Source organism: Bombina bombina, chromosome 6 (assembly GCF_027579735.1).
Source record: "Bombina bombina isolate aBomBom1 chromosome 6, aBomBom1.pri, whole genome shotgun sequence".
In the NCBI taxonomy this organism is placed as follows: Eukaryota; Metazoa; Chordata; class Amphibia; order Anura; family Bombinatoridae; genus Bombina; species Bombina bombina.
This window is the reverse complement of record NC_069504.1, coordinates 180235549-180257745: the sequence shown is the minus strand read 5'-3', so window position 1 is coordinate 180257745 and position 22197 is coordinate 180235549. Positions and strand designations below refer to the sequence as shown.

Genomic DNA, 22197 nt, shown 5'->3' with positions numbered 1-22197 from the left:
CCGCCACAGGCAGGCTGAGGCGTACGGGGGTGCGTATACACGCCCCTGTACGCCTCAGCTATAATAAATCTAGCCCTAAAAGGTAAGTTTTTTTACTTGCAGCTGGACAGCAGCTGAAGTATAACTTTTTACACAGGACTGGTGAGCTGAGGAAATTGTGAGGTAAAAAATCTTCCTTTTTTACACAGAGATGCTCAGGTGATATTTTCCTGTCAGCTTTTTACAGTTATACTGCATCAGTTTCAAGTGATTTAGCATATGAGTATTATGTCTCTTTAACAGAAGGAAACAGATTTAAACTTCACAGATGGAACCAAAGGAACACCTAGGTTTTGCCATTCCTTAAAAATCAATCAGACATGGGAAAAGAGGAAAGCTGCTTAAGAGCTGCCTTAAATAATTTATCAGTCCTCTTAAAGGACCACTAAATAGAGTAAAAAATGAATAATTGACACATATACAATAAAAAGATAATGCAATATCACTTAACTTTGAGTTTCAAATGAACAGTAGAATATTTTCTGGCAATTTTTTAACTTAAAGGACCAGTCAACACAGTAGATTTGTATGGTGACTCAAAAAGTTTAAATATAAAAAGACTGCACAGTTAGTTAATGGAAGTAAATTGGAAAGTTGTTTAAAATGGCATGCTCTATCTGAATAATGAAAGTTTAATTTTGATTGAGTATCCCTTTAATCCAATATTCCCTCCACCTGTATCATGTGACAGCTATCAGCCAATCACAAAATGCATATACGTGTAATACTGTTCACTTTTGCACATGCTCAGTAGGAGCTGGAGCTTTAGATAATGGAAGTATATTGGATTTTTTTAAAATTGCATGCTTTATCCTAATCAACCTCAAATTTTAACTTTAGTGGCTCTTTAACTGGTTGCCTAAAGTGAAGGTAAACTTTGGTGAATGAAAGCCTGTTTTTTAAAAATACTATTAAAAACAGGGGCACTATCATTCATCAAAGTTTACAAATCAGCCGTTTTGATTAAAAACTTACCTCTCTTCTTTGCACAGCCAGAGCAGTTTCCCCCTCCAGGAAATCCTCTCTTCACACGGAAGCAATGACTAATCCGGCTTCCTCCAATCACGGCTTTCCCCCCAGGGTAGTCATTGCCTGAGGCCATGCTGTGATTGGAGGAAGCCGGATTAGTCATTGCTGACGTGTGAAGAGAGGATTTCCAGGAGGGGGAAGCTGCTCTGGCTGTGCAAACAAGAGAGGTAAGATTTTAATCAAAACGGATGATTTGTAAACTTTGATGAATGAAAGTGCCCCTGTTTTTAATAGTATTTTTAAAAAATGGGCTTTCATTCATCAAAGTTTACCTTCACTTTAACTGTAGTAGGACAATCCTCTACCTCTAAAGCAATTAAAACTTCCCACAATAAAGCATGACTATGCTCAAGCCTCATATTAAAGGACACATATTCCACAGCAGCAGAGTTCTATGATTCAGATAGACTAGCCCAGAATAAGTCACCAGAGTCAGAAACACCTATATCATCAATGGGTAACTTAGAGGGGCAACTCCAAAGGGAAGTACCTGATGAGCTAAAGGCCAAAGAAGGGCTACCTTCAAATCATTGCAAATGGCTGTGCTTAATTGCTGGAGGCAAAGCAGTTAACACCCTATTAATAGTAGAAATAATATATTCCTTAGGTTTTGGAGAAAATTCAGATGAACCCTCCAGGGAGCGGGAACACGAGCAGGGGGACATACCGGAGAACCCTTACAAAGCAAACACAAACTAGAAGGGGTAAGAAAATCATAGGATCTGCCTTCTACAAGATCAGATGACAGACCAGAGGCCTGAGCTGCACTAGTTTGCTCTGTAGTAACAGTAAAGAAAAAGCTTAAGTATCACAGATAGACTAAGCAAATAAGAAAATCACAGTGAACCCCAAAGGGAAGAAAATGCACAATGCAAAACTGATTAACCCTATAAGAGGGAAACAGTAACAATAGTATTAAGTTAGTGACCATTAAGTGCTGATTACAAACTGTACAAAGCAATAACACATCACATAGAGGGTTAAAAAAAAAAGTTACCCAAAAATGAAACCAAACACTGATGATCAGAGTATCTTACCACCGCCAATGGTTCTGAGAGCCTTCCTCACACACTGAATAGGTAGCAACCTCGCTGGAACAAGAAATGGTTTATCCCAGAAAAGGTTTGCTAAAAAGCACACTAAAATAGTTAACCCTTAATGTACCTGATGAGCAATTTAGCATAGAACCCAAATTGAAAAAGAAACTTAGCCAGAATAAGGAAAATACACTGTGTATAGCTCCATGACTTTAAATAATTTAAAGCAACAGTAACCTTAAAAAAACTGCAAATATAAGGTGTAAGGTGTACAAATATATGATCCCAGACTATGCATGTGTACATGTTCATACTAATAGCCGGTGGGCTTTAAATGGTTCAAAATACGTACCTGTCAGCTTCTTCATTCACTGTGCTTACATCAGCTGCAGCAACTTGCTTCCAGCAGATGAGCCCATCCTAGGCAGTGCAGGCATGATGCCAAGGTTTTTAAATAAGTATATAAACCAGGAGATCATCATCTTACAACCCAGGAGATTGTATACAAGTACACGTTACCTGTGAAGCCTGTGACACTTCTCACTGAGAAAAAAACTAGGATGATAGAATGGATAAAAATTACTTCTGTAAAAAATTTTTTTTACCTTGATTCCAAGTTTAAAGACGTTGGAAATGCTTCAAGATTGGTTTCTTCAACTTGCATTTCTTTTACAGCAGCAATAAGTTTTTTATAATCATTCACATCTGTAACACCAGCCTGTGAGTTGGGAAAAAAAAATAAAAAAAGTAATTTAGTATAAAAACAAAAGAATACATTTTCACTTACTTTTTACCAAAATACAAAATGCTAATCTTATAAATTAATTTCTTTGATTATGGTGAGAGGCCACAATCCATCACTTGTGGATTACTAGTTTCTGATCAGCAGAATGCAAAATATTCATAACATTCTAGAGCTTAAGTCTTCTGTGCCCAGTATTCACTCCCACTATGACAAAACAGAGAAGGAAATACAGAGGCAGTAAAAAAACAGAACAATGTGGGGCAACTGTAGTCACAATCATAAGATGGTGAGAGCCCACAATCCATGGTTTGTGGGATCCGATACAAAGTAGTATAGTCCATGAGACCATCAAAATAAGCAGAACTAATAAAAGGTAGGTGACTAGATAGGCACAATGGCCAATAGACCTTTTCTGCCACAAGCAGCCTGAGGTAAGGCAAAAAGCTTAAGATTGATAGAAATTAGTAAAGGTATGAAGAGAAGACCAAGTGTCCTCTTACAAATCTGTTGCATGAAAAAATCATTACGAAAGGTCCAAGAAGTAAATTAACACCCCCCCAGTAAGTCTAATAAAATCCTTGAGCCAAGCTGCCAGAGTAATCACAGTAGCCTAAAGAGAAAAAAACTGTAAAAGCTATACAAAATTATTTTGACATCATCAAATAAAATTTCAGTGACCTCATACATGAATCCAACTGCGGGGGTCTTCCCACTCTTATTTTCCTAATCAATTTAAATTTTCACTCATAAATTATGAGTCAATCCCCACCAAGGTGGCCACCGAACATTACCCAGGTGATGAACCAAAGATGGGCTGGCTCGTAAGCTTACATTACTGCTTTTTCAAATAAAGATAGCAAGAGAACGAAGAAAATTTGATAACAGGAATAAATCAGAAAGTAGCTTAAAAATGCATGTTCTATCTGAATTAAAGAAAAATAATTGGGTTCACTATCCCTTTAAGACAAGGAGATGGACTATAATATTCTGGTTGATGTTATTGCCGCGGATACAAATCATACTGTGCCCATAAAACTGTCTTATGATAAAAATAAGATAAGCTTGAAAGAAAGAGCAAAAACTCTCCAGAATGTTTTCTGACAGAAGAAATGGCTAAAAGCAACAAAAAACTTCCATGACAGAAGTTAAAGCCCAAAATGCAGGTTCAAAAGGAGAAACCTGAAAAGCTTAAAAATAAATAAATCAAATTAACGTTCCAAAGACAAGAATTTGTATTAGACAACACTAAAACAAGCCTTGATGTGAAGACATGTAGCAATTTTCCTGTAGTATGAAACAGAAAAAGCCAAAATATGACTCTCTAAATAGTTATCAAAAAGTAATAATTTGAACTGACCTTCAAAAAGAAGAATTTCCAAAAAAAAATGTATACAATTTTACCAGTAACAGGCTTTCTGGCCTGAAATGAGGTGACTACTGTATCAAAGAAACTTATTCGTTTTAAACTTAGGTGTTATAATTTCTAAGCCTTTAAAGGACATTATACACCAATTTTCATATAACTGCATGTAATAGACACTACTATAAAGAAGAATATGCACAGATACTGATCTACAAATTCCCGGCGTAGGCATAATACATAAAAAAGGGTGCTAACACTACTGGCACAACACGGTTGGGCATGCACAACCAACGTGTGAAAAATTTAAAAAAAAGTGCAGAACAATATAATGCAGAGTATACAAGTCTTATAATATGTAAATTGGACTATTGTGTCTATAAAATAGTAAGGAAATGGTGGTAAATGTCTTTACATTACATGTCCCCTGGTTATGATGTACTTAAAAATTAGTGTACCTACTAATAGTCTGTGGGCTATGTGAATGCAAGAAATGGTTGCACTTACCTAAGATGCACCCACTCTACTGTAGATACTAGCTGCAGAAAAAAAAATGCTTAGAGTAGAGTCCATCCAGTGGTTTGTATGTCGCAGCAGAGGGTCTATGTGTGGCGTATATCCCCTGACCCAACAAGAGGAGGCTAAGGGACCAGTCCCTGCAACACCCATGGCAGGCTTGTGACTAACTCTTTCACTGAAAATGAGTATGTCACTACTCCAATCTCCCCTCTATCTCACAGTAGCAGCTATATGGGGGGGTCTCAAAACGATCTGAGGACCGCCCTCAACAAAGAACCTAGAGACTGTCAATTCTTCAACTTCCACTGTGGAGGCAAAGAACACCAGAGAGATGGGAGGAATTGAAAGGGACAGTGAATTTTCTACCTATATTAAAAGTGTTTTCTATCTATACTTAAAAGGACAGTCTACACTAAAATTCTTATTGTTTAAAAATATAGATAATGCCTTTACTACCCATTCCCCAAATTTGCACAACCAACATTGATATATTAATATACTCTTTCTGTTTCTAAGCCACTATAGACAGCCTCTTATTACATGTTTTTTTATTTGCTTTTCACAACAGGAGACTGCTAGGTCATGTGGGCTATATAGATAACATTGTGTTCACGCCCGATGAGTTATTTAAGATATAGCACAACAAAGTACTAAATGCAAGTCAATAGATAGTCATGTGATCAGGGGGCTGTCAGAAGATGCAAGGTAATCACAGAGGTAAAAAAAACATAATTTATGTAAGAACTTACCTGATAAATTCATTTCTTTCATATTAGCAAGAGTCCATGAGCTAGTGACGTATGGGATATACATTCCTACCAGGAGGGGCAAAGTTTCCCAAACCTTAAAATGCCTATAAATACACCCCTCACCACACCCACAATTCAGTTTAACGAATAGCCAAGAAGTGGGGTGATAAGAAAAAAGTGCGAAAGCATATAAAATAAGGAATTGGAATAATTGTGCTTTATACAAAAAAATCAAAACCACCACAAAAAAGGGCGGGCCTCATGGACTCTTGCTAATATGAAAGAAATGAATTTATCAGGTAAGTTCTTACATAAATTATGTTTTCTTTCATGTAATTAGCAAGAGTCCATGAGCTAGTGACGTATGGGATAATGATTACCCAAGATGTGGATCTTTCCACACAAGAGTCACTAGAGAGGGAGGGATAAAATAAAGACAGCCAATTCCTGCTGAAAATAATCCACACCCAGAATAAAATTTTAATGAAAAAACATAAGCAGAAGATTCAAACTGAAACCACTGCCTGAAGTACGTTTCTACCAAAAACTGCTTCAGAAGAAGAAAACACATCAAAATGGTAGAATTTAGTAAAAGTATGCAAAGAGGACCAAGTTGCTGTTTTGCAAATCTGATCAACCGAAGCTTCATTCTTAAACGCCCAGGAAGTAGAAACTGACCTAGTAGAATGAGCTGTAATCCTTTGAGGCGGAGTGTTACCCGACTCAACATAGGCATGATGAAATAAAGATTTCAACCAAGATGCCAAAGAAATGGCAGAAGCTTTCTGGTCTTTTCTAGAACCGGAAAAGATGACAAATAGACTAGAAGTCTTTCGGAAAGACTTAGTAGCTTCAACATAATATTACAAAGCTCTAACAGCATCCAAAGAATGCAATGATTTCTCCTTAGAATTCATAGGATTAGGACATAATGAAGGAACCACAATTTCTCTACTAATGTTGTTAGAATTCACAACCTTAGGTAAAAATTCAAAAGAAGTTCGCAGCACCGCCTTATCCTGATGCAAAATCAGAAAAGGAGATTCAAAAAAAGAGTAGATAATTCAGAGACTCTTCTGGCAGAAGAGATGGCCAAAAGAAACAAAACTTTCCAAGAAAGTAATATAACGACCAAAGAATGCATGGGTTCAAAAGGAGAAGCTTGAAGAGCCCCCAGAACCAAATTCAAACTCCAAAGAGGAGAAATTGACTTAATGACAGGTTTTATACGAACCAAAGCTTGTACAAAACAATGAATATCAGGAAGATTAGCAATCCTTCTGTGAAAAAGAACAGAAAGAGCAGAGATTTGTCTTTCAAGAAACTTGCGGACAAACCTTTATCTAAACCATCCTGAAGAAATATAAATCTTCCAGACTCTATAATATATCTCTCTAGATACAGATTTACGAGCCTGTCACATAGTATCAATCACAGAGTCAGAGAAACCTCTTTGACCAAGAATCAAGCGTTCAAACTCCACACCTTAAAATTAAGGTTTTGAGATCCTGATGGAAAAAAGAACCTTGAGACAGAAAGACTGGTCTTAACGGAAGAGTCCACAGCTGGCAAGAGGCCATCCGGACAAGATCCGCATACCAAAACCTGTGAGGCCATGCTGGAGCTACCAGCAGGACAAACGAGCATTCCTTTAGAATATTAGAGAATACCCTTGGAAGAAGAACTAGAGGCGGAAAGATATAGGCAGGATGACACTTGTAAGGAAGAGATAATGCATCCACTGCCTCCGCCCGAGGATCCGGACAGATACCAGGGAAGTTTCTTGTTTAGATGAGAAGCCATCAGATCTATTTCTGAGAGTTCCCACATTTGAACAATCTGAGGAAATACCTCTGGGTGAAGACCATTCGCCCAGGTGCAACGTTTGGCGACTGAGATAATCCGCTTTCCAATTGTCCATACCTGGGATATGAACCGCAGAGATTAGACAGGAGCTGGATTCCGCCCAAACCAAAATTCGAGATACTTCTTTCATAGCCAGAGGACTGTGAGTCCCTCCTTGATGATTGATGTATGCCACAGTTGTGACATTGTCTATCTGAAAACAAATGAACAACTCTCTCTTCAGAAGAGGCCAAGACTGAAGAGCTCTGAAATTGCACGGAGTTCCAAAATATTGATCGGAAATCTCACCTCCTGAGATTCCCAAACCCCTTGTGCCGTCAGATACCCCCACACAGCTCCCCAACCTGTAAGACTTGCATCTGTTGAGATTATAGTCCAGGTCGGAAGAACAAAGAAGCCCCCTGAACTAAACGATGGTGATCTGCCCACCATGTCAGAGAGTGTCGTATAATCGGTTTAAAGATATTAATTGAGATATCTTTGAGTAATCCCTGCACCATTGGTTCAGCATACAGAGCTGAAGAGGTCGCATGTGAAAACGAGCAAAGGAGATCGCATCTGATGCGGCAGTCCTAAGACCTAAAATTTCCATGCATAAGGCTACCAAAGGGAATGATTGTGACTGAAGGTTTTGACAAGCTGATATCAATGTTAAACTTCTCTTGTCTGACAAGGACAGAGTCATAGACACTGAATCTATTCTAGAAACCTAAAAAGGTTACACTTGTCTGAGGAATCAATGAACTGATTGGTAAATTGATCCTTCAACCATGAACTTGAAGAAACAACACAAGTCGATTCGTATGAGATTCTTCGAAAATGAGAAGACTGAGCAAGTACCCAGATATTGTCCAATAAGGAAATACCACAAAAACCCTGTTCTCTGATTACAGAAAGAAGGGCACCGAGAACCTTTGAAAAAAATTCTTGGAACTGAGGCTAGGCCAAACGGTAGAGCCACAAAACTGGTAATGCTTGTCTAAAAAGAGAATCTCAGACACTAAAAGTGATCTGGATGAATCGGAATATGTAGATACACATCCTGTAAATCTATTGTAGACATATAATGCCCTTGCTAAACAAAAGGCAGGACAGTCCTACAGTAACCATCTTGAATGTTGGTATCCTTACATAACGATTCAATATTGATAGATCCGGAACTGGTCTGAAGGAATTGACCTTCTTTGGTACAATGAAGAGATAAAATAAAACCCCAGCCCCTGTTCCAGAACTGGAACTGGCATAATTACTCCAGCCAACTCTAGAACTGAAACACATTTCAGAAATGCTGAGCCTTTGCTGTGTTAACTGGGACACGGGAAAGAAAAAAATCTCTTAGCAGGAGGCCTTAACTGAAGCCAATTCTGTACCTTTCTGAAACAATGTTCTGAAACCAGAAATTGAGAACGGAATTGATCAAAATTTCTTTGAAGAAAACGTAATCTGCCCCATACCAGCTGAGCTGGAATAAGGTCCGCACCTTCATGGGTACTTAGGAGCTGGCTATAGGTTTTCTAAAAGGCTTGGATATATTCCAAACTGGAAATAGTTTCCAAACTGATACCGCTCCTGAGAATGAAGGATCAGGCTTTTGTTCCTTATTGTGAGGAAAGGAACGAAATGATTATTAGACCTAAATTTACCTTAGATTTTTATCCTTTGGAAAAAAAGTTCCCTTCCTTCCAGAAACAGTTGAAATAATAATTTATTACCCTGGAAAGAAAGGGAAAGCAAAGTTGACTTAGAAGACATATCAGTATTCCAAGTTTAATCCATAAAGCTTTTCTAGCTAAAATAGCTAGAGACATATACCTGACATCAACTCTAATGATATCAAAAGATGGTATCACCAATAAAATTATTAGCATGTTATAGAATAATAATAATGCTATAAAATTATGATCTGTTACTTGTTGCGCTAAAGCTTCTAACCAAAAAGTTGAAGCTGCAGCAACATCCGCTAAAAATATAGCAAGTCTAAGAAGATTACCTGAACATAAGTAAGCTTTTCTTAGAAAGGATTCAATTTTCCTATCTAAAGGATCCTTAAATGAATTACTATCTGCCGTAGGAATAGTAGCACATTTAGCAGGAGTAGAGACAGCCCCATAATCTTAAGGATTTTGTCCCAAAAAAACTCTAATCTGTCAGATGGCACAGGATATAATTGCTTAAACGTTTAGAAGGAGTAAAAGAATTACCCAAATTATTCCATTCCCTGGAAATTACTTCAGAAATAGAATCAGGGAGATTAAACACTTCTGGAATAACTACAGGAGATTTAAAAACCTTATTTAAACGTTTAGATTTAGAATCAAGAGGACCAGAATCCTCTATTTCTAATGCAATTAATACTTCTTTAAATAAAGAACGAATAAATTCCATCTTGAACAAATACAAAGATTTATCAGCATCAACCTCTGAGACAGAAACCTCTGAACCAGAAGAACCATTATCAGTATCAGAATGATGATGTTCATTTAAAAATTCATCTGAAAAAAGAGAAGTTTTAAAAGACTTTTATGTAAACTAGAAGGAGAAATAACAGACATAGCCTTCTTAATGGATTTAAAAAATAAAATCTCTTATGTTTATCAGGAACACTCTGAAAATTAGATGTTGACGGAACAGCAACAGGTAATGTAACAGTACTAAAGGAAATTTTATCTGCAATAATAAGTTTGTCATGACATGCAATACAAACAACAGCTGGAGAAACAGATACCAAAAATTATAGCAGATACACTTAGCTTGGTAGCTCCAGCAGTAGACAGCGATTTTCCTGTAGTATCTTCTGACTCAGATGCAACGTGAGACATCTTGCAATATGTAAGAGAAAAAACAACATATAAAGCAAAATTTATCAAATTCCTTAAATGACAGTTTCAGGAATGGGAAAAAATGCCAAAGAACAAGCTTCTAGCAACCAGAAGCACTGAAAAAATAAGACTTAAATAATGTGGAGACAAAAGCGACGCCCTTATTTTTTAGCGCCAAATAAGACGCCCACATTATTTGGCGCCTAAATGCTGTAGGCGCCAAAAATGACGCCACATCCGGAACGCCGACATTTTTGGCGCAAAATAACGTCAAAAAATGACGCAACTTCCGGCGACACGTATGACGCCGGAAACGGAAAATAATTTTTGCGCCAAAAAAAGTCCGCGCCAAGAATGACGCAATAAAATGAAGCACCCTCAGCCCCCGCGAGCCCAACAGCCCACAGGAAAAAAAGAGTCAAATTTTTGAAGGTAAGAAAAAATGATTAATTCAAATGCATTATCCCAAATATGAAACTGACTGTCTGAAAAATAAGGAAAGTTGAACATTCTGAGTCAAGGCAAATAAATGTTTGAATACATATATTTAGAACTTTATAACAAAGTGCCCAACCATAGTGTCACAGAAAATAAGATTTACTTACCCCAGGACACTCATCTACATGTTGTAGAAAGCCAAACCAGTACTGAAACGAGAATCAGCAGAGGTAATGGTATATATAAGAGTATATCGTCGATCTGAAAAGGGAGGTAAGAGATGAATCTCTACGACCGATAACAGAGAACCTATGAAATAGACCCCGTAGAAGGAGATCACTGCATTCAAATAGGCAATACTCTCCTCACATCCCTCTGACATTCACTGCACGCTGAGAGGAAAACCGGGCTCCAACTTGCTGCGGAGCGCATATCAACGTAGAATCTAGCACAAACTTACTTCACCACCTCCATCGGAGGCAAAGTTTGTAAAACTGAATTGTGGGTGTGGTGAGGGGTGTATTTATAGGCATTTTAAGGTTTGGGAAACTTTGCCCCTCCTGGTAGGAATGTATATCCCATACGTCACTAGCTCATGGACTCTTGCTAATTACATGAAAGAAACATAAGTTATGCTTACCAGATAATTTCCTTTCCTTCTGTATCAGGAGAGTCCACGGCTTCATTTATTACTTGTGGGAAATACAAAACCTGGCCACCAGGAGGAGGCAAAGACACCCTTAAATACCTCCCCACTTCCCTCTTCCCCCAGTCATTCTGCCGAGGGAACAAGGAACAGTAGGAGAAATATCAGGGTATAAATGGTGCCAGAAGAACAAAACCAAATTTAAGTCCGCCCAACGGAGAATTCGTGTGGGGGGGCGTGGACTCTCCTCATACAGAAGGAAAGGAAATTATCTGGTAAGCATAATTTATGTTTTCCTTCTTAATATGAGGAGTCTCCTCGGCTTCATTCTATACTTGTGGGAAACATATACTCAAGCTCTAGAGGACACTGAATGAAAAACGGGAGGGTAAAAAGAGAGGCGGACCCTGTTCTGAGGGCACTACAGCCTGCAAAAACCCTTTCTCCCAAAAGCTGCTTCTGCCGAAGCAAAAATGTAAAATACGTAAAATCTTGAAAAAGTATGGAAGACCAGGAAGCCGCCCTACAATCTAATCCATAGAGGCCTCATTCTCAAAATGCAAACAAAAGGAAGGGTATCTCCAAAAGGTGGAAAACAGGTAGTTGGTGATAAGCACACTCTCGGTTGTAGTGTGCTGCAGGAGAGGCCCAAAGTACTTATTGCAAGTATTCAGTGCCAAGGGCTGTACATTTACTAGGCATAACAAAGTTAACGCTCCCCAGGATGCAGTGTCAAATGTTCAATTCTGGTATTGTAACAGTCAATCGATAAGGACTTACCAGGCTCACTCGATCTAATACTGGGGGAAATCCCTCGCATCGAATGCCCTGCCTTCGGCGTGTATCTCTTCCACGCTGCTGTCGCTGACGAATGCAACTGACGTCACTGGGGGCGTGCCGTAGTAGCCGTTAGCCCAATTGGCATAGGCATGGAGTGGGCCAAACCCTCTGTCTTCGATGCGCCAATCAAAAGGTTTCGGCTCCTATGACGTTGTGGGGGTATGTCCAGACCGCTGTCCGCCAATTGGTCCAAATCCGGTCGATATTTTCCTCTGATATCTCTGGAACGATGTGTAGGATCCGTGTCCTCTTCCTCGGCTGTGCTCACTCGGTAGGTCAAGAGTCAATTAGAGCATAGAAATTGGGAGCACCAGTCGGGTTGTAGGATAAAACAACAAATCTTTATTGGTACAAAATTAAAAAATAGAATACTCAGTCCATGAAAAAACAAGGAGGTCAGCGAAATAGACGGCTGACGCGTTTCGGCATTGTGCCGTAGTCTAAGCTGACTCACCATGTTGTAAGAACACCTTAAAACACCCTAAGCCGCCTCCTATTGGTTGACAAAAAATTAGCATATGTAATTAGTTAAACACCATATTGAATATGTTTAAATGGTAACTGCATACATAATAAGTGCGTACATAACCTAGTCACACAATGAAACATAATTGTGATAATAAACCCAATTGAATGACATCAGTAAAGCATTGTTTTTCATTTTCAGAAATATTAATCATTAACTATGCATTATTTCAGCCTGGAGTAATACAAAAACTAAATTTGTTTAAATTCAATGCAACTTCAACTAGACAAATCACGTTAGTGGTAATGACAAACTAAACCAATCCTTATATGTTATGTGAGTAATGTTGAATATGTTGGGACAGGATATTTAAGTAGTTGACAATTTAATGTAATGGATGCCAAATTTAAAATAGTACTAGAGCAACAGTGAATAATGGGATTTTACTGCCAAAAATTAATTAAATCATAGTCCGAATTAAATCCTTCTGGAAATCTGTTTTTCAGTTTAAAAATCCAGAAGACCTCCCTTTTTCCTAGCAGTACCTCTCTGTCACCACCTCTTTTTGGAGGTGATATCTTTTCTATACAAGACCATCTGAAAGAATTAGCACTCTTGTCGTGTACCTGAGCAAAGTGCTGAACCAGCGGAGTGCTGGCAGTACCATATTTAATACTAGAGAGATGCTCTCTTATTCTGGATCTCACTTCACGTGTAGTGAGACCCACGTACTGCCTGTCACAAATGATGCAATTGATCACATACACGACAAAAGTGGATCGACAATTGAGACATGAACGTCTCTGAAATATCTGACCTGTGGTTGAAGATCTGAATTCAGACCCTAGTACCACTTTTTCACATGCCACACAAGAAACATTATGGCATTTATACATCCCCACACTAGACAGCCAGGAGGAATTGCGCTGCAGCAACGTAGGCAACTTGGTGGGTGCAACACAATTGCCAATTGTTCTGCTTTTTTTATAAGCAAATTTACAATCCTTGGTAGATATATTTGCTAATCCATCATCAGCTCTTAAAATTGGATGTTTTCTGATTATATCACAAATTTCCTGAAACTGTTCAGAGTATTCAGTTATGAAGAGTATATGATCACGTCCAAAACGTTGTTTTTTCCTATTATCTTTCTTTTTAAGCAAATCTGACCGGTCAATTTTGCTTACCGATTTTTTGGCTGATTCAACTACATTATTTCTGTAGCCTCTTTCCTCTAATCTCCTGCAAAGTTCCCTAGACTCATTCTCAAATTGCATTTCATCTGAGCAATTTCGCTTCAAGCGAATGAGTTGTCCCTTTGCTATACCCTTAAACACGCCCCCCGGGTGGCAACTGGAGGCATGCAGGAGGGTATTCCCGGAGATAGGCTTTCTGTAAACTGTGGTAGAGACTTTTTGTCCATGGATGCCACTCAATCTCAGATCAAGATAGTTGATACTGTGAGTGTCACATTCAAAAGTGAAGCTGATCCCAAGCTCATTGGCATTGAGGTACTGAATGAACAAATGTATACTCTCATGGTCCCCCTGCCAGATAAACAAGAGATCATCTATAAATCTCTTGTAAACAACTATCTTTGAGCCGAAGGGATTTCCACCTCCAAATATGTGTTCCCGCTCCCACCACCCCATGAAGAGGTTGGCATAGGAGGGGGCAAATTTGTCCCCCATAGCGGTACCACACATCTGGAGGTAGAAAACCCCCTCAAACTCAAAGTAGTTGTGCTCTAAGAGAAACTTTGTCACTCGCAACTAGATAAGCGCAAAAATCAGGGTTATCAGTATAATATTTCTCTACAAAAAAAGAAATGGGGAATTGAGGAGTACAAAGCCTTCACATCCACAGTGAGCCAATTATAGTCATTGCTCCACTCAATCTCCGAGGCCACGCTCAAGATGTGACTGGAATCTCGAACGTAGCTCCAGAGGTCTCGTACCATTGGCTGTAGAATTAAATCCAGCCATTCGGACAAATGTTCAAGAAGTGATCCTATGCCGCTGACAATGGGTCTACCCATTACATTATCAATAGATTTATGCACTTTGGGTAAGTGGTTAAATACCGGAATAACCGGATGGGAGATAATTAAGTAATCACTCGTACCTTTGTCAATGAAGCCCTGATGCACCCCATCATCCACCAAATCTCTCAGCTTTCTCCCAAAATGTTTTGTTGGGTCTGATTGTAGAACTTTATAATCAAGTGGATTGGTTAACTGCCTCAGGGCCTCATTGACAAAACTCTCTCTCGTCATAACCACTACCGTGCCCCCCTTGTCAGCGGCACGGATCACCAACTCTTTATTAGAGCTCAATTTCTCGAGAGCTTCTCTTTCCAATTTCGGCAGATTGTTATGAGTTTTTTTCTGTCGAAAAAACAAATTGGTAAGATCAGATTCTACCCTTTTATGAAACTTCTCTATGTGGGGACCCCGACTGTGTATGGGGTAAAAATTAGATGAACATCTAAGTTTAGGGGTAGAGGTATTGTTTGGTCTGTCTGAGACATTTTCTGTTTGTAAAGACTCAAGTATAAAGAGACCACACAGATCTTGAAAATCAAGAGTGTCTAAATCCTGGCTCAAATCCATAGCATCAACAACAGTGTTCTCTGTCACCAAAGTTTCATTGTCCTTACTACCTGCAAAGTGTTTTTTTAAAGTTAACTTTCTGACTAGTTTGTTAACATCCAATAGAGTATTGAACAGATTGAATGAGTGGGTCGGTGCAAATCCCAATCCCAAACTTAGAACTTTCAATTCAACTGTACTTAAGCTATGGGATGTTAAGTTAATAACACTATTCTTTACTTGTAGCGAGTCTGTTTCAGATTGGTCCGTAGTGGGTAACCCCCTTTGGGAGCCCCTTTTATACCTTCCCACCCCCGTCTGATGTCGGGGGGGGGGGGGAGAAGGGAAAAAACCTGATTGAGTTCTAATTGCTCACCTGCATTGGGTGTTTCTGTTACTTGTGCATTCATGACCTGTGGGACATATCTAGTTGATACATTAGATTTTTTTAAGATAGACACTGGGTTTGTCTGGGGCTCCTTGGGTCTAACAGTTTGTTGGACCACACCAGTATCAGCTGTAGTGCTAATTTTTATTATTGGTGAAGGACATCAAAGTTATCTTCCTCACCAGAAGCTGAGCTGTCCCCAAATGAATCAATCTCACTGTCTGAGAACTGAATTCTCCTATTAGATCTCCCCCCTACCTCTGCCTCTACCTCTATTGTTTCTACCCCTCCCTTCAGAGTGCTGATACTGATATTGATTAGCTTCCTTTCTTCTCTGATATCTCTCCCTCCTGTTCTACACATAAACTGTATTATTAGAGTAATCTAGTTGATCCCTTATATACTTATTATGTTTATGTTCCAAAAGGAGTGATTTGGCTTCAGTGATTGCATCTTGAAGAAATTGATCAAATTTAGGGTAATCAGTATGTAAACACCTTTTGTTCAACTCATCCTGAACCAAAATAATCTTAGCTGAAATATCATGTATTTGTGTCAATTTATAATCAATTAATAAGTTCATGAGTTTGAAGGAACATTCAGAGAGTGCATTGTTCCAAGTTGTTATAAATGCCTGATCCTCAGTACTGAAGGTGGGAAATTTGTTTAACCTCAGTCCTCTGGGTATGATGTTAAGTTTCAAATAGCTTTGTAAAGTCCAGACATCCCATTTTAATCTGTTCTCTTTCAAAATAAACTGTTCTATTTCCTCAAATAAGGATGATAATGAATACTTGGATCTGTCCAATGAAAATACAATATCAACATCCTCATTTAAGGAATCCCTTTCTAGGGCATAGCGTAATGAAAAAAAGTTATTGTGATTCTCAGGTCTGTACACACTGTTAGGCTGAGTATCCATGGATCCCTAAATGACTATCCCCAAACAATACACTGAATTAAGCACCTTGTGGAGAAAGGCGTGACCAAGCGCCTATTTTGAAATGCAAACAAAAGGAAGGGTATCTCCAAAAGGTGGAAAACAGGTAGCTGGCGATAAGCACACTCTCGGTTGTAGTGTGCTGCAGGAGAGGACCAAAGTACTTATTGCAAGTATTCAGTGCCAAGGGCTGTACATTTACTAGGCATAACAAAGTTAACGCTCCCCAGGATGCAGTGTCAAATGTTCAATTCTGGTATTGTAACAGTCAATCGTTAAGGACTTACCAGGCTCACTCGATCTAATACTGGGGGAAATCCCTCGCATCGAATGCCCTGCCTTCGGCGTGTATCTCTTCCACGCTGCTGTCGCTGATGAATGCAACTGACGTCACTGGGGGCGTGCAGTAGTAGCCGTTAGCCCAATTGGCATAGGCATGGAGTGGGCCAACCCCTCTGTCTTCGATGCGCCAATCAAAAGGTTTCGGCTCCTATGACGTTGTGGGGGTATGTCCAGGCCGCTGTCTGCCAATTGGTCCAAATCCGGTCGATATTTTCCTCTGATATCTCTGGAAAGATGTGTGGGATCCGTGTCCTCTTCCTCGGCTGTGCTCACTCGGTAGGTCAAGAGTCAATTAGAGCATAGAAATTGGGAGCACCAGTCGGGTTGTAGGGTAAAACAACAAATCTTTATTGGTACAAAATTAAAAAATAGAATACCCATGAAAAAACAAGGTGGTCAGCGAAATAGACAGCTGACGCGTTTCTGCATTGTGCCGTAGTCTAAGCTGACTCACCATGCTCAAAGATAGTTGTTTACAAGAGATTTATAGATGATCTCTTGTTTATCTGGCAGGGGGACCATGAGAGTATACATTTGTTCATTCAGTACCTCAATGCCAATGAGCTTGGGATCAGCTTCACTTTTGAATGTGACACTCACAGTATCAACTATCTTGATCTGAGATTGAGTGGCATCCATGGACAAAAAGTCTATACCACAGTTTACAGAAAGCCTATCTCCGGGAATACCCTCCTGCACGCCTCCAGTTGCCACCCGGGGGGCGTGTTTAAGGGTATAGCAAAGGGACAACTCATTCGCTTGAAGCGAAATTGCTCAGATGAAATGCAATTTGAGAATGAGTCTAGGGAACTTTGCAGGAGATTACAGGAAAGAGGCTACAGAAATAATGTAGTTGAATCAGCCAAAAAAATCGGTAAGCAAAATTGACCGGTCAGATTTGCTTAAAAAGAAAGATAATAGGAAAAAACAAGGTTTTGGACGTGATCATATACTCTTCATAACTGAATACTCTGAACAGTTTCAGGAAATTTGTGATATAATCAGAAAACATTATCCAATTTTAAGAGCTGATGATGGATTAGCAAATATATCTACCAAGGATTGTAAATTTGCTTATAAAAAAAAGCAGAACAATTGGCAATTGTGTTGCACCCACCAAGTTGCCTACGTTGCTGCAGCGCAATTCCTCCTGGCTGTCTAGTGTGGGGATGTATAAATGCCATAATGTTTCTTGTGTGGCATGTGAAAAAGTGGTTCTAGGGTCTGAATTCAGATCTTCAACCACAGGTCAGATATTTCAGACACGCTCATGTCTCAATTGTCGATCCACTTTTGTCGTGTATGTGATCAATTGCATCATTTGTGACAGGCAGTACGTGGGTCTCACTACACGTGAAGTGAGATCCAGAATAAGAGAGCATCTCTCTAGTATTAAATATGGTACTGCCAGCACTCCGCTGGTTCAGCACTTTGCTCAGGTACACGACAAGAGTGCTAATTCTTTCAGATGGTCTTGTATAGAAAAGATATCACCTCCAAAAAGAGGTGGTGACAGAGAGGTACTGCTAGGAAAAAGGGAGGTCTTCTGGATTTTTAAACTGAAAAACAGATTTCCAGAAGGATTGAATTCGGACTATGATTTAATTAATTTTTGGCAGTAAAATCCCATTATGCACTGTTGCTCTAGTACTATTTTAAATTTGGCATCCATTACATTAAATTGTCAACTACTTAAATATCCTGTCCCAACATATTCAACATTACTCACATAACATAAGGATTGGTTTAGTTTGCCATTACCACTAACGTGATTTGTCTAGTTGAAGTTGCATTGAATTTAAACAAATTTAGTTTTTGTATTACTCCAGGCTGAAATAATGCATAGTTAATGATTAATATTTCTGAAAATGAAAAACAATGCTTTACTGATGTCATTCAATTGGGTTTATTATCACAATTATGTTTCATTGTGTGACTAGGTTATGTACGCACTTATTATGTATGCAGTTACCATTTAAACATATTCAATATGGTGTTTAACTAATTACATATGCTAATTTTTTGTCAACCAATAGGAGGCGGCTTAGGGTGTTTTAAGGTGTTCTTACAACATGGTGAGTCAGCTTAGACTACGGCACAATGCCGAAACACGTCAGCTGTCTATTTCGCTGACCTCCTTGTTTTTTCATGGACTGAGTATTCTATTTTTTAATTTTGTACCAATAAAGATTTGTTGTTTTATCCTACAACCCGACTGGTGCTCCCAATTTCTATGCTCTCATTCTCAAAAGACACAAGAGGAAACCACAGCAAGTTAAATGAGCCTTCATCCTCTGAGGAGGCTTGTGTCCCGCCGACTCATAAGCTAAGCGAGTAAAGATCCTCAACCAGAAAAACAAAGAAGCAGACAAGGCATCCTGCATGCTTCCCAGAATAGATACAAAGGAAAAAATCTGACAAAACACTCTTGTAGCCTGAATATGGAACTTTAAGGCCTGAACCACATCCAAGTTATGAAATAACCGCTCCTACGAAGAGAAGGATTAGAACACAAGGAAGGAACCACAATCTCCTGCTTGATGTTGCAATCTGAAACAACCATAGGAAGAAAACCTAACCCAGTACGAAGAACAGCCTTAGCCGCATGAAAAACTAGGTAAGGAAACTCACAATGCAAGGCAGCCATCTAATCAGTAGAAAAAGAACCTTCCAAGACAGAAAATCTTAATGTCAACACCATGCATAAGCCCAAACGGAGCCTTTTGCAAAACTTAGAACAAGATGTAAACTCCCAAGAGGAGCAATAGATCTAAACACAGGCCTGATAAAGTCAAAGCCTGAACCAAAGACTGGACATCTGGAAGCTCTGCAAGCCTCTCGAGCAGTAAAAACGATAGGGCCGAAATCTGTCCCCTAAGGGAGCCACAAAAAAGGCCCTTCTCCAGAGTATCCTGGAGAAAGGAAGGATCCTGGAAAACCTGGACTTATGCCAGGGGAATCCCCGCTCTTCATACCAGAAAAGAAGGTCATGCATTATGAAGAGTACATAAGAGTACATAGCCACAACTGGATTTGAGCTCTTGACTTTCAGCTTCCAAAGCAGCAAAGTTCACCACTAAGCCATTGTAGGAGACCATTACTAGAAAATGTAGGTCCTGCACCCCTTTTGATAGATGCAACGATACACTGGCTTATGAGCTAAAAGGAGAGTATCAACAATATGCTTTCAGAAAAACTTCTCATGGCTAAGACTAAGCGTTTATTTCCACGCAGTCAGCCTCAGCAAATCCCTGTAACAAGGTCCATGGAGGTGAAGCCCCTAAACTGTGATAAAACTCAGAGATATAAACGGAGCAAACTGTCTCACAGACGCCTGCTCCTGCTAGGATCGAACCATCCACAACATAGTGTGACATGGCCAAATGAGAAGCGAAGGTAAGAAACCCATAAAAACGGAGACCCGGGAACTACTGTAAAATCTGTAAGCAGGATACTGCCACCTTAACCCCTAGATACCAAGAAGGAAACCTAGGTTCAGAACGAGGTTTACTGTAAGATACGGTTCCTAAGAACCAGATTTGCTCAAAAAGGATGAACCAGGAAAGACATCCTTCTTCCTAACCAAAGTAAGGGAGAACCTAACATTCTCCAACGAAAAGAAGAACTAATAAGCTCTGCTTAAAATCATAGAACCCAATTAGGACGGGAAGACCATCCCCCTATTAGGGCATGCACCAACAGAGGAGGAAAATATTCCCACAGTGCCAGGACAATGACTCCTAAGGGTCACTTGACAAACTTCCCTTTCTCTGAGAAGACAATTGCCCAGAAAGAAGCCTAGTTCCAGTCGCTAGGACCCCTAGATCCATATGATCCAGTATCAAGCACCCACCCCAGATAATCCCTAAACAGGACCAGCCTGTTAACTAGGTTAGATGGGCCTGCTTTACCTGGACCGGAAATCTAGAATAAAACTCCTTCTCTGGTATGGAGAGAAGGAGCAAACCCAACTAATATCCACAACAGTTCCTGTCTGTTATCTAGGATACGACGTATATGCCGGAACAATCCAAGGCGAAAACTAAACTCTTAAGTTCCAGCAAAGCTAGAACAACTGAATAATCAAATTAAATAAATTAAGCCCAGAGGCTTAAAACTTTACTCAAAATCACCGGGGAAACTATCACCCGAAAATAAATCTGTAAGCTTCCACCAGAAGTTTCAAACAATCTCGACCATCCATTCTATAACAACCCAGAGCTCTGAAAAAACAAAAAAACTATCCGAAAACGGAATAGCAAAGTAAAAGAAAACAGGCAAACGCCCTGAAAAAGGAGTGTGCAAACAAAAAACAGGTCCTGCCTGTCATTTGACACAATCCCCCATAGAGCTCAGAACTGGGATTCTAAATAAACAATAAAACAAAAAGTAAAACAAAACGACAAGGAATAGGATCCCATCCTCCCCTCATCTAGTTTAGATCGTTATCTGACTGAGATTCAACTGACGGATCAGTACTGGGAACCTCTAACATCGCCAAATCCTCTCTCAGGAGTAAACGCAGGCGTGCCAATCTAAATCTAAATACTAAGCCCTCCACAGTCGGAGGACCCAAGTCAGCAGACTCCGACCCTGGAGGTTCTCCCTCTGAAGCCTCAGAGGGAACCGCATCCCCAGAGGACTCATCGGACACAATTAATTTACACGAATGTCCTTGGGCATGAGAGCCTGGATTACCCCATCACTTACGCATAGCAGGAATAGGTAACATCGCTAAGGCCGTAGAGATGGCCATGCGGAACTGCGTAGTAACCTCTGGTGGAAACAAACCCCTTACAGGCTAAGTAGGATCGGAACACAGGAAAACTGCATATGTAGGAACAGAATCTAGGAACACACTTTACTGGACGAAGAATCCTCAGAGGCGGATGTTCTCTAACATCTCAACATTGGTTGATGAGAACACTCTATTGCGGCATACAGAACATAATTGAGAAGGCTGGATTACATGGGCCTCCTCACAATATACACAGGTATCACATTCTGTATCGGAGTGATCCCCCTATAAAATATCAGAATCCTCCATAACTTGTCTATATCAAATTATAGAAAGGGAAAAAAACAAATGGCACCTTATACCCCCAATGGCTGGGGCACTCACCACCTCCTATGACCCAGACAGATAGAGAAGATGCTCCTCTCCGCAGACACCCGGTCAGGAATCGGAAGCAGGGGAAAAACATGACTACACCCGGTCACATGGTGCTCATACAGGACCTGGCCTTGCTAAAGAAAAAGTGCGCCATCTTAATATAAAGATACTGCGCAGCTCTCAAAAAATAACCTGTACATTCTGTATCAGCCTAAGAGCCCAAACGTTCTTACACATAAGCATTAAAAATCACATAAAAAATATGATTAAA

The 22197-nt window shown here is 39.6% G+C and overlaps 1 protein-coding gene across 1 annotated transcript in view; it reads right to left on the bottom strand.

Moving 5' to 3' along the window:
- Nucleotides 1-22197, bottom strand: part of ASZ1 (ankyrin repeat, SAM and basic leucine zipper domain containing 1) — an 864897-nt gene that overhangs the window by 159248 nt on the left and 683452 nt on the right. The window contains exon 9 of the mRNA XM_053719197.1: nucleotides 2711-2823. Within this exon, the coding sequence (XP_053575172.1) occupies nucleotides 2711-2823 (113 nt within the window). The remainder of the gene's footprint in view (nucleotides 1-2710; nucleotides 2824-22197) is intronic.